General features: G+C 39.4%; 1 protein-coding gene across 1 annotated transcript; it reads right to left on the reverse strand.

The window, feature by feature from the left end:
- Positions 1 to 1,803: 1,803 nt before the first annotated feature.
- On the reverse strand, positions 1,804 to 11,062 carry LOC124289881 (acid-sensing ion channel 1A-like). The gene is made up of 4 exons (XM_046726556.1): positions 10,948 to 11,062; positions 9,171 to 9,289; positions 7,990 to 8,085; positions 1,804 to 2,531 (listed from the first exon to the last, which is right to left on the reverse strand). The coding sequence occupies exons 1-4, from the start codon at positions 11,060 to 11,062 to the stop codon at positions 1,929 to 1,931; spliced, it is 933 nt and encodes a 310-aa protein (XP_046582512.1). The 3' UTR covers positions 1,804 to 1,928.
- Between the last annotated feature and the right edge of the window lie 1,624 nt (positions 11,063 to 12,686).

Here is a 12,686-nt window from a genome sequence, read left to right on the forward strand (position 1 = left end):
TAAAGTCACATTGGCAATATTGCAGCCATACCTTGACTAAAACAATATATATTTTAATAATAAATAAAGTTATTTCATAAAATCTGTCAACAACAATGACAGTAAAACAACTAGGTTATCACAGATAGAAATCTAAAACTATCATGTAAGCATTAAAATATTTACTACAAACAGAACATTACAAAATAAATACAGGCTATAGATAAGCAATTTCAAACTCAGCTTCGAAAAAGCATTCTTGAATTCCTCGTACATTTACAATAAGATGACACATGGTCTTTGTCACCAATACCATGTGTTCAAATCAAGCAAAAACTATTTGGCGTGAAAACAATTGCTGTGCTCGGAAAACTGTATAAATGTAAACATATTTATCAATTTCTCCAATTTTAACATATCCATTCGTCTGCAATGCACATGTCACTTCAATATAAATACTCTAATGAATCGAAAAGAAATTTGACTTAGTTAAAAGATAGTCGTGTTATATTATGTTTGAAATTTACTTTGTCTCTTAACGTCAGAGTTCAAGCAATTAGGTGGAATTTTGTTCAAATGTTCAAACGTTCTAAACTGGGTATGGCCACAAAGCAAAGCAGCATAAAAGTACACTCCATGATATTGGTATTTGCGTTAACATTATCAGCACTCTAAACAGTTAAATTTAGTTCTCTTTCACGGTAAACATTTGTGGCCCTAAGTTCTTATGATAACATAAAACGTACAAGATCGTAGTAATGATATACCTCTCTGTACCATTCCAACCCCTAACCCTATCTGAACTAAAGTAATATGACTGAATTTAGTTTTGAATATTTCTTTAAAGCATTAAAATAGTTTTCAGAAAATATGTACATTCATGAATAATTAAACTCTGTAATTTCATATACGCTAATCACGTGTGTCTGTCTTTGTCATTCAAATATGTAAATGTGAGACGTATTCGAAATCAATGGGATTCTGTTACGTTTAAGATCTCGCCTTTAAATGATTTTTCTAATAAAGGTTTTCAATTTGGCATCTTTGAAGAGAAATGATATTTACTCTAACCCTGTGTGCAGGGTAATAGAGTATACTTTTGCCCCGAAATATTATACTGCAGGCAATATTCTCGTGTTTAAACTGTAATATTTCCGGCCAATGTTATACTGTATTCCCCTACAATGTATACATGGGGGTAAAGCAAACTCATGCTCTCAATGAGAGATATAAACGTTTCGTTGATGTTCAATGGCTCACATGCAACCTAGTAAGGTGCCCATTCTGCATCCTTTTTTGCAACATGTGTAGAATGTCCATGACGTTGAGGTCTTTACATGAAGTTTATTTTATTCATTGTGCAATTTATGGGATTGGATTGGGGTGTGTGAAATAAGTGAAGTCATGCCCTGGCGACGGAAAATATTAAACAATCTCTGGGCTGAGTGAAATGGATTGGGAGCAGCTTCGAACAATTCTCAGTTTCGCAGTCGATGACACTGAAGAGTCCGCAATCAGTTATTGGTGCTTGACCTCCGTAATATGTTTGTTCTCTTTTGTCTGTTAAAGAATTAAAAACGACCTAGGGTTGTGCAAATATTACATCAGTGATCAAGCTAACACCATGTCATTATGAAGTGTTTGTTTTCCTTCGGAAATATCCGATTACGTAGGTTGTGAGTTATGTTTGTCCTGTACCTATTGAATAACATTGGAAACATCATAACGGAAGCAGAACCAAAATGCAGGTTACAAGTATTTTAATATTCAATATGCACGTGTTCTAATACAGGTGTACGGCGATATCTGTATGACCCACAGGACTGTAGTGCAGCCTTTGGCAAAGGGCGCTCATTCACTCACGCAAATTGCGTGAATGTCATGTGCTGCCAGTAGAGCAGGACAAGCTTAACCTTTTCAGAACACCTGGTGTCATCATTGACAACGGTTTATCTAGAGTTGTCTCCCCTGTCAGTCTTATGAATTTTGTTCTTTTCAAACACCGCCGTGAAGGCAGTGATACACAAGAAGTCAAACACTTCTAACACTGTCAGCAGGCTGGCACCAAGCAGCAGACCCAGTGCTCCACCGATGTCACAGAACAGGTCCAGGATCTCATACCCCAGCTGTTTTTCAATGTGTTCGTAGGTCATAGAGCTCAGATACATCTCCAGGATGACAAGATTCCTCCTCCAGTACTCTTCAGTCTTACCCTTGGCCTTGGTGTACGCAGTAATGTAGTTCCTGGTTAGTGGAGTGCTGGAGTGTTGGGTGGTGAACCTGGTGTAGCTGCATGGCTCAGGACATCCAGCTTCACAGCCAGTGTCTATCTGCAGATATCTAGCTTTAGCTGGTAGGAAACATTCCTGGTACTGTTGAGGAGTGCAAACTGCAATGTCGAGGCTTTTGTTTGTAAAGTCATTGCAGTTGCATATGCTGATGATGAAATCCAACTCGCAGTCATCTTTGCACGCCTCCCGAGAATAGTTTCTAGTGATATACTTCAGAGGCCTGTCGCCACAGCCGGCTACACCTTCATGTGCTGTCACCTCCTGTCATTATACAGAAAAAAACATCATCACTGACATCTGATATCGGATATTGTGAATTATAGTTCTCAAAAGGAGAATTCTGTTACAAATTCATGTGCAAAGTTGTGTACTCGTTTTCACAATTGTCAGTTGTCCATTGTATAGCTACAATTGCAAGTCTTGTATCAGTGGAGTCATTACACCTTACATTACAGTCTACATTTTTAGTACAGTAGTTCGACGGTAGTGGCTTAGTCCTTATCGCTTGGAATTCCTGCTGCCTGCTGGTACTTGTAAAAGTCAAATACCCATAAGTATGCGTAAATATGAAACTGTGAAGACGATTTCCTAATATGCCAGTGCTATAGATAGTAAATGTGCCACTTTCGGTATCAAATGTGCATTCTGCAATACAATGAACACACATATTTTCTTTTATTTGAGCAGTTAGTGTAAAGGAATTGTTTTCCAAACCCAACTTAGTAACGCTTCATCTCCAAACACAGATCAGCGGTCGTCGGCGTTCATGTTTTTACGTGTAAGTATAAATACCCTGACAAGCTGACAACTGTATCCCGAAACAAGGGAGATAACTTACCATTTTGCAATTCTGCCATGATAAACTAATAAATCAGTGATAAACAATACACCAGATCCTGGATTGCGAAGTGAGCCACTTGATTGAAAACACACAAGAAAAACTGGGAATTATGTGTCGTCGCGCATTTGACGGCACAGCTGTTAGATCTGGCAGTTGACATCAAGCATGGCGGAAGTCTTCTGAATACGCATGCGCTGTTCCACTACATAAAGAAGCGCTCATACCGTATGGATGATGACTCATACATAACATCCCGTTTCCTTTAAAGATACAAATTTAACAAAAGTCTAACAATAAACCTATATCATAACTAAAACATAAAACTTCAAAATTCTTTGAAACAACCATGGTATGGATGAAAGTCTCTTGGTACAGAAATAACATTGTTCTCATTTATCACAATTACTATAAGGATACCAGCAACATATTTCACTGAACACAAAATCCACAATTACAATTGAAGTTGATTTCTTCAACATGTTCGCTTGATAAAATTTCAATTGGTGTGTATTTCAAGAAATTGCGAATCGCATCATTTAACTGCACTGACAATATTCAATAAAATGAAACAATATCATTTAAATTCAGATCCAATTACAGCCATTCATAGTCAATTAATCTGGACGGCCTCGCCACTTCTCGAAAACTTGTTGCTCTGTTGGTAGCTTGACTGTCGGTGTGATAGCCTCTTGTTTATTTGTACCAGTCTGACTTGCATCTGCCTATGGAGTCTTTGGAAATGGCACAATGGGAGCACTGTAAGGTGCTCTTCTGGGAAACACAACATCAGCATCTTTGTAGCTAGGAGAGCTTTGCGAGTTGCCATGGATACCATGAAACGCTTTTAGGTCATGTCGATTTCTTCCGTAAGTGCGACCTGTCTGCGTCTTCACAATGTCCAATCTGGAGTAGCGTGTTTATTCACTACTTCTGCTGGGATCTAAATACTGTCCTCTTTCATCACAACACTACTTCCAGACTCTAACTTTTGAGTCAAGTCTTTCTGACCACTATGATATTTCTGCTGAGTAGAATGTCTGTTAATCAATGAGTGTCTGTCTCTGACTGAACCTTCAGATCTGAGAAGGGGTGCGGCAACTAAGAAGAACGCAACCTTCTCCCCATAACATTTGAGCAGGTGACTTTCCTATCCCTTCAGTAGGAGAGTTTCTGTAGTCAAGAATACCTTTGTGTGGATCTGTAGCATTCTTCAGTGTAAGTATTCAATCCTTTCAGCCTGATCATTGGATTGGGGAAACCTCGGGCATGAGATTACATGATTGAAATTACAGTCCTCGGCAAACTGTCTAAATTCTGCACTGCTGTACTGAGGTCCATTGTCACTGATAACAGCCTCAGGCAAGCCATATTTAGCAAATTGGCTTTTAGGTGACCAATAACTCTCTTGCTGGGTGTATGTTCCAACAAAGACATCTCAGGCCATTCAGTGAAGTAATCTACTGTCAGTAGATATGAATTATGGCCCATGATCTGCCTGGTACTTCTGATGAGATCAACTGTTCTGCTAGATTAAAGTTCTGATATTTGGCACAAATGTCACACTGAGAAACCACTTTCTCCGTATCACTAGCCATACCAGGCCAAAACAATGTCTCATGTGCTCTACTTATGCACTTGACCATTTCAGGATGAGATTCGTGTATCCTCGAAAGCATCTCTTTTCTAAGACTGTTTGGCACAACGAGCTTATGATTCTTGAACAAAGGTCCGTCAACACTTGTAATCTCTTCTCTATATGTCAATACTGTCTGTTTGGACATCTGCTTCTGTCGGTAAACTTGGCCAACCCTTTTTCACACAGTCTGTCATATCACGCTAAACTTCATATTCCGATGTGGCTTTCTGAAGCTCTTGTAACTTTCCTTCTGAAACTGGCCAGTCCGCAATAAGATTCACTGCAGTCTCAGGTAAGTCTAGAGTTTCAACATCCCTCAGATAGGATCTGCTAAGGTGATCTTCTATTAAAAGTTCTTTTCAAGGTCTGTACTGAACTCTATGATCATATCGTTGTAATGCCATCAACATTTTCTGTAATCAGAGAGGTGTATCATGCAATATGTTCGAAAAGATGGCTTGCAATGCCTTGTGATCTGTTTCGACATCTACCTGTCTCATGTACACATACTGATAAAACTTCTGACATCCGAAGCATATTGCAAGCATTTATGTTTTGATCTGTGCTAATCTGGTCTGTGGGTCTGTAAGAACTCGGTATGCGTACCTTGCTGCATGATAACTGCACCAAGACATGGGGAGCTAGCATCAACTGACAAGGTAAATGGTAGCTTTGGATCATAAAATACCAACACTGGAGCCTGAATAGCCTTAGTTTTCTATTTCTGTAAGCTACTTTCCGGTTCACTGTCCCAGTGCCACTCAACATCTTTGGTAGTAAGTTGTCTCAACGGTAAGCAGACATCCGAGTGTTTGGAAGAAATTTTCCAAGATACGGTAAGAAACCAAGAAATGTTTTCAGTTCTTTGAGATCTTTCGGACTTTCCATTTCAAGTACAGCTCTCACTTTATCATGATTGAATTTCAAACCCTCACTGGTTATCTTATGTCCCACATACTGCACTCTGTCAACTCTGAACTGACACTTTTGTCTGTTCAATTTCAGATATAACTCTCTCCCTCGCTGAAGCAATGTAAAAAGCCTTTGATTATGTTCATCTTCGTCTACTCCCCTAACTAGAATATCGTCAACCATGATTGCTTCAATCCCTGGTAGATCTTCTACCATGTGTGAGACTATCTGAACATTTTTTTGGCATAACATTACATTTTGCACCAGTGTCTAACTGAAATGTCACTTTGTGATTGTTCACATTTAAGTACTGTTGCCACTTCGACTCATCTTGAGGATCATCAATTAAACCAATCATGCCCAGGAAATGTTCCTCGTTTTCTCTGTCACTTAGTTCTTCTTCAAAGGGGGCGGTGGGGTAGCCTGGTGGTAAAAGCGTCCGCTCGTCACGCCAAAGACACGGGTTCGAATCCCCACATGGGCACAATGTGTGAAGCACATTTCTGATGTCCCCCGCCGTGATATTGCTGGAATATTTCTAAAAGCGGCGTAAAACCATACTCACTCACTCTTCTTCAGCGTAAAATACTTGTCGACTCGATCCTCTACTTCTTCTGTTTCCTCTGTTTCTTCCTCTAAAAACTTGTTTAGGTTTCAGTATAGATCGGCACATCACAGCATAATGACCAAGATTTCCACACTATCTGCACTCGCTGTTTTCAGCTGGACATTGACCTTCACTGAAATGTTTGTAGCCACATTTGTGACACCATTTGGTTTCTCTTGTATGTGTGAATGTATTATACCACCTCCAGATCTATAACCCGTAGTTTCAGTGTACGTTTTCTGTGTTCTCACTGCATTCACAAGTTGTGTTTCTCACACACTGTGTAACTGTTTCTGTGAAACTTCATAAGTCTGAGCAATTTCTGATCAAACTATCATTAAAATTTTGACACAGTTCACTATTTGTTACGAGGGAGGACTGCAAAGAGAGGAATATCCAGGTGTACGTTGAGCAAATGCACAAGTCTCGACAAAGTTATTGAATCATTTACCTGTGCCGTGCTTTCTCCATCCTTTCTCGCACACCTGGCTGTTCCTCTCTTTGCACCCATCCCTCGTAACAAATAGTGAACTGTGTGAAAATGATAGTTTGTTAAACAACTCTTGTATTTTTAGGACTTACATTCTGCCAAAAATCACAGATTGGTCTGATGCTTTGATAATGATCAGTGTTTCATTGAGTATTATATGTTTAGTAGTTTTCGATTTAGATTGCAATTCATCGGTCCGATTTTGGGCCAAACGGACTTTAGTATCACTGCAGCTCGTAAGGCGTCGGGTGAGTGACTGCGGTGATCTACGCCCATTTTAGCAACATTCAAGAATTACCACAGTAGGCGACACAAGATAGTAGCTTCAAACATCGTACCGTCAAACAAGGATAAGTTGGACTGGCGCAGAGAACGCGTTTACGAGAAGTAGGCAGTGCACGGCAGTGAACAAACCCATTTGGTTTGTGAAAGGAAGAGCAGATGTAGGCTAGTGTACTTGCATTGCATGACGATGAAATTGATTCCGCGCGTAGCTGCCACGCCTTGCTCATAAGACTCTCACGTCGGTGTTGCAAGTCGCACTACACTTGATCGCGGACAACCTGGGGCCCTTTCGCTAACAATGGCAAGCGCCAGTGAGCGGTCAATTGTCAGGTCGGTGCTCAACTTATCCTTGTTTGCCAGTAAGCATGTGAAGAAAGGATACGGTTCCTTGGCATGAACACTCCTAACCACTGTCAGTAACCAAAACCAGTGATTCGTAAATAATATTGTTTTCATACAATTGCATCGGTTTCGTTGCTTTTTTACGACAGACAAATGTGCTGTATTCTAACTTATTAAAATGTTTGTCTAATGTTTGTCTGCTGCAAATTCAATGATGAAGGGTTTCTGTGAACGTGAAATTTGTATACGGCTGTAGTTTTCCGACTGTGTTTGAACATAGAGATTGAACTTTTAAATGGATCCTCGCTAAAATTAACTTGGAACCAAACTACAAAAATACAATATCATATTTTCGAATAAATGACAAGTATACCTCAATGTTCATACATTACCGACTATCGCCTTTTGTAATTGTTGCAAGTGTCATCTTTGGAAGATAGTTTGTGGTTAAATTTTCCTAATTCTTAATTTCTTCTGTTAATCATAGACGAGATAGCAAGGACGACAATGGATGTACGTGGCTGAAAATATACCCAAAGTGCCCGTTTAGTGCGATTGACTCACTGACAAATAAATCATTTTGCGACTGTTAGGGATGAAACTGACCTTCACTCCTATACCTACGAAGTGCTGGAATCCGGGACCTACTGCCATTCCCATCTGAGACATGATTGGGATCACCTCCGGAGCGTGAACAGCCACCTTCAGGTCAGAACAAACAGAAATTACCACTAGAAATACCATGATCATACATAGGAATACTACATGTGATAAATGATATCAGGAGAGAGCATATATCTTGTTAATAACTGTATATTGCGGCAGCAGTTTCCCTGTAGTGATATCGAATGCTTATAGATCATGCTTATAGCTGAATCTGTGAAACTGAGCGGGTTCATAATACACTCTTTAAAAATGAAACGCATAAGCCATTTTTAGAAGAATTTATTGCGTTAGTTTAAGTGCAATTATTTCATGTAAGGTAAAAGGTGATAATTCACACGTCTATAGAGTTCGCCATCACAACAGCAGCCTTTATTGTTGTGTTTTATGGGGTAGTCCACAAGTCAGTACTTTGTATGGCCACATTGGCCACCTTCTCGGCAGACTGGATAAGTGATTGAGCTGCATGCGATGGCCAGTTCCCAGATCCAAAGACTTGGTGTTCTATCGGGTTTAGATCTGGTGATCGGGAAAGTCTGCTCGTTAGTTGGCAAGGTAGCACCGTGACGCGTGCTTTATGTGAAGTCGTTGTTATGCTGGAACAACTCCCATCTGTCGGTACGAAGCAACGTGCAGGACTTAATTGCTGTCAAAGTCCCCTGAACCACCACTAAATCAAATCTTTGTGTGCTTGAGGGACCTGTCGAATGCAATTAGGGGCAAAACGTTCATTTCTGACGGTAAACATGTTTCCATCTCGCCGGTGATGACGAAAGCGCGATTCTCACTGTCGAGGGTTCAAGTTCTGGACAGCTGTTTACAATCACTCAAAGATGACGTTTTGGAAAGGACTAGTACATTTGTATTGTTTTTACCGCAACTACATGAGTCCTATATTCTCGAAATCACCTATGCGTTTCTGTTTGTTTTTTTAAGAGTGTAATATATTCAACATTCCACAGACCAATGATTGAGCTGCATCCATTCCCAGATCCAAAATTGATTTTTGTGTGTCTGCTCGTCGTCGCATGTGCACTAATCGTAGGGGTACGACCAGGACTAAACCCTGTTCCAAATGGTATCAATCATTATTCAAATTTTAGAAACTTTTCCATCACACTCACCATAAACCCTGTTCCAAGGTATCCATCATGACTCCGAATATATTCCTCTTCCTGGACATTAAGCAAGAGGCGCAGACCATGGGCACGTCCGGAATTACGAGCAAGCAGGGAACCATTAGCTGAAGCAGAAAGCATGTATGTGCATTTTACAAGAGTAAACATTATGTCACTTGATAACATCAAGCGCGTACAAAAGGGACATTCTACTAATTTAAAAAACAATAATTTGTTTTAAATACCCCTCTAAAAGTATCTCTTTAAAGGCCGAAGGCCAGAGTGCAAACTGTTCGGCCGGTTTCCAATTAGTCTTCCATTGGCTACTTCTCAACTGTGTAGATGTTATCTGCCCATGAGTGACAGGACTGTAACGGCTATGGCTGTCTGGCGAGAGCCTGGTGATGACAAAGGTTAACCTTGGAATTTACTACTAGAATAAACATGTGTCTTATAGTTAATGTCCAACCACCCTTTCACTACATATTTTGATGGCTGAAGGCAGATTCTTTGATAAGCATATATGAAATTTCAAAATTATTTTCTGAAAATAAAATCTTCAGCGTGTTGATGTCAGCATCAAGTAAGTGTACATCCCTAAGTCTGCACGTCATGGGGTCAGAGGAGGAGAGAGTGAGCCATTTTCCATACCTGCCTGGGAAGAAAGTGGAATATGAAACCCTGAATGAACACGAAGAGATATGACCAATATTTTATTAACCTGGCATTATGATCAATGCTTGTTTTCACTAAATTATGCGTTTTCTAAAACAGTTTTCAAGTTTTGAAGGTAATAAACCTAACAGCTATTGTTAGGTGATTAACAGGTGATGGGCACGTTAAATTTTGTGGGATCGAATGGAATAATACACCTCATTGTTTTCTTATTTTAGCCAGAGTAACACTCTTCAAGGTCATGATAGAATATTGTTTCATTCGCAACATTGATTGTGGTTCCAGCTTTTATTAATTGATTATCCATATATACACTATTACAACAAATACGGGATATATAATGAAAGCTTTTTGAAAAAATGTATTCATATCTTATATCATAAATGAACCCGTGAAGGTCCGGGCTAGAATGAACCTTCAGTAACCCATGCTTGTCGTAAGAGGCGATCGGGTGGTCAGGCTTGGCTGGCTTGGTTGACACATGTCATCGGATCCCAGTTGCGCAGATCGATGCTCATGTTGTTGATCACTGGATTGTCTGCTCAAAACCCTATTATTTACAGACCGCCGCCATATAGCTGGAATATTGCTGAATGGGGCGTAAAACTAAACTCACTCACTCACTCACACATAAATGAGAGTGTAACATTGAGTAACGGACTTAGATGTTGAACATCAGATAACCATAAGATTTGTCAAGTGATTGTCGAAAGCGCCCTGACACCCATCATTTCATTTACCATGGCATGTCAAACTCATTGATATTGCACGATATCTACTCTCAAGACAACCAATATCGAGGCATACTCCTAATCACAGGTACAATGTCAGCTGGGTTCATTCCATCCCACTCTTCCTTCAGGGCAGCGCCAAGCTCGTCAAGACTGGTAAGTAGTTCCTGACTGTGGCGTACGCACGATCAATGCAGCCAGTAAAGATGCCAGTTTCTTCACTGGTGAGTCCATTAGACGCCACGGCGTCCAGGAATGTCCCAAACATTTTGTGCAAGTGAATTCAGACTCAAAGAAATGATTTTATCCAAATACGTGGCGGTAACACTCGCTAGTGAGTTGCATGATTTGGATCTCTCCATGACAATATAAATTACCGTTATATGTGAAACATTTCCCCATGTCAGTGTCCAGGTAGATGAAGTCATCTTGTCCACATGGCGCTGACTCCCAGTCACACTGAAAGAAACTATTATGGTCATTATGGTTCATGTTAACATGACTGTGCCAACTCGACTGATTACCATTCTCAATCTAGGTTAGAGAATACGTTTGCATTGTCGCCTTTATTGATTAAGTAGTAAAACGCGAAGACGTTTTTAGAAATTTAACTGTTGCTGCATATTTAACCATCCTTGACACTTACTGATTTGGCTGGTTTACCTTCACTGTTTACTAAATATCTCTGAAACAATATCAATAACTTTTGGACCTGATATGTTTGTCATCCTTCAGAAAACATCCATCAAAATTATTTCCTGTTATCTAGAAGCAGGTGATAGGAAGTGTTAAGCTGGCTTGCACACATTCGTAAATATTTATGCCTATTTTAATAATTCTAGACTGGTTTTGTGAACTTTGGCACCCGTTATTATATACCAATTTACCACACCCTTTAATTAGACTTATCTTTTATGACAAGTAGTTGGGGATTTTGGGACCTACATGTACGAATTCCTGATGACAAGCTAATTTATTAATAAATATTAGATACAGATATTTTACCTTATGCTGCAGCTATTATTCGTGATGACGCTTTATCACTGCGATTAACTCATGGAAGTTCCGTACGGCAGAGGCTAAGGATATTCTATCAGCCTTGCAAAAACCAGATTTATCATATTTTCAGATAGCTTATCCTGTCTTCAGGCAATCAAAAACCGTAAAACTGACCATGCCTTTTTGTTTGAAATTCTGAATGGCATTTGAATCTGTCTGTGGCTAAATCCTTTTTTGTTGGCTATCCAGTCACGTTGGTATTGTGGGAAATTCAGATTTCGCACTTAAAACTGCTCTTGAGAAGTCAAAGTCAAGCAGTAAATTTCCATACACTGATCTAAAACCTGCTATTTGGCAATGTGTCAAAACAGTTGGCAGCAAAAATGGAACAAATAAGTATCCAATAAGTTTCATGCCATAAACCCTTGACAGGCGACCATGGCCTTTCTGATCTAAATCGACAAGATGAAGTGGTGATCTAAAGATATCGCATTAGACACTCTCATTATACTCATTCATTTTTATTGAAGGGAGAGGACCCCTCAATGTATTCCGTGTCACAGTCCTTTTACTGTCAAGCACCCTTTGTTGGAATGTGTTTCGCTCTTTCATCAACGATTTTATATTCAATTCTTTTATTCCGTTAGTGTAGGCCATCTGCCCAAAACCACATTTGTGTATGTACACGTGATAGACTGGTGTTATAATTCAATCGAATGTTGACTTCAAGTTAGTGTCTACCTACTGACATTGCATGGTAAATATACATTGCAAGATTTCTTAATTAGGGTACAGCCGTTGGTTGACATAAGGATATTAAACTTAAATTGAGAAGGATATAAATAATACCTTGTGGGTTTATAATTTTCACTGGCTATTATAGTCTGTTTGCAGTGAAAACGTACCGATGAATTTCACTTTAAACAAAAACGTAAATCAAATAAAGTGAAATGAAGATTGCGAATCCTCATAATTTTACCTTGCCAACTGAACATATAAATCTCAGAATTTTATTCAACTTAGGATAAAAGTTGTTTAACAAACGATCATAGCTTCAAATCGCTATTATTGGTTTGTATTAGGGGGAATGCACATTAAATGAGACACAGAGAACAAG

The sequence above is a fragment of the Haliotis rubra genome, unplaced genomic scaffold (genome assembly GCF_003918875.1).
Source record: "Haliotis rubra isolate DU_JTF1 unplaced genomic scaffold, ASM391887v1 Scf112, whole genome shotgun sequence".
In the NCBI taxonomy this organism is placed as follows: domain Eukaryota; kingdom Metazoa; phylum Mollusca; class Gastropoda; order Lepetellida; family Haliotidae; genus Haliotis; species Haliotis rubra.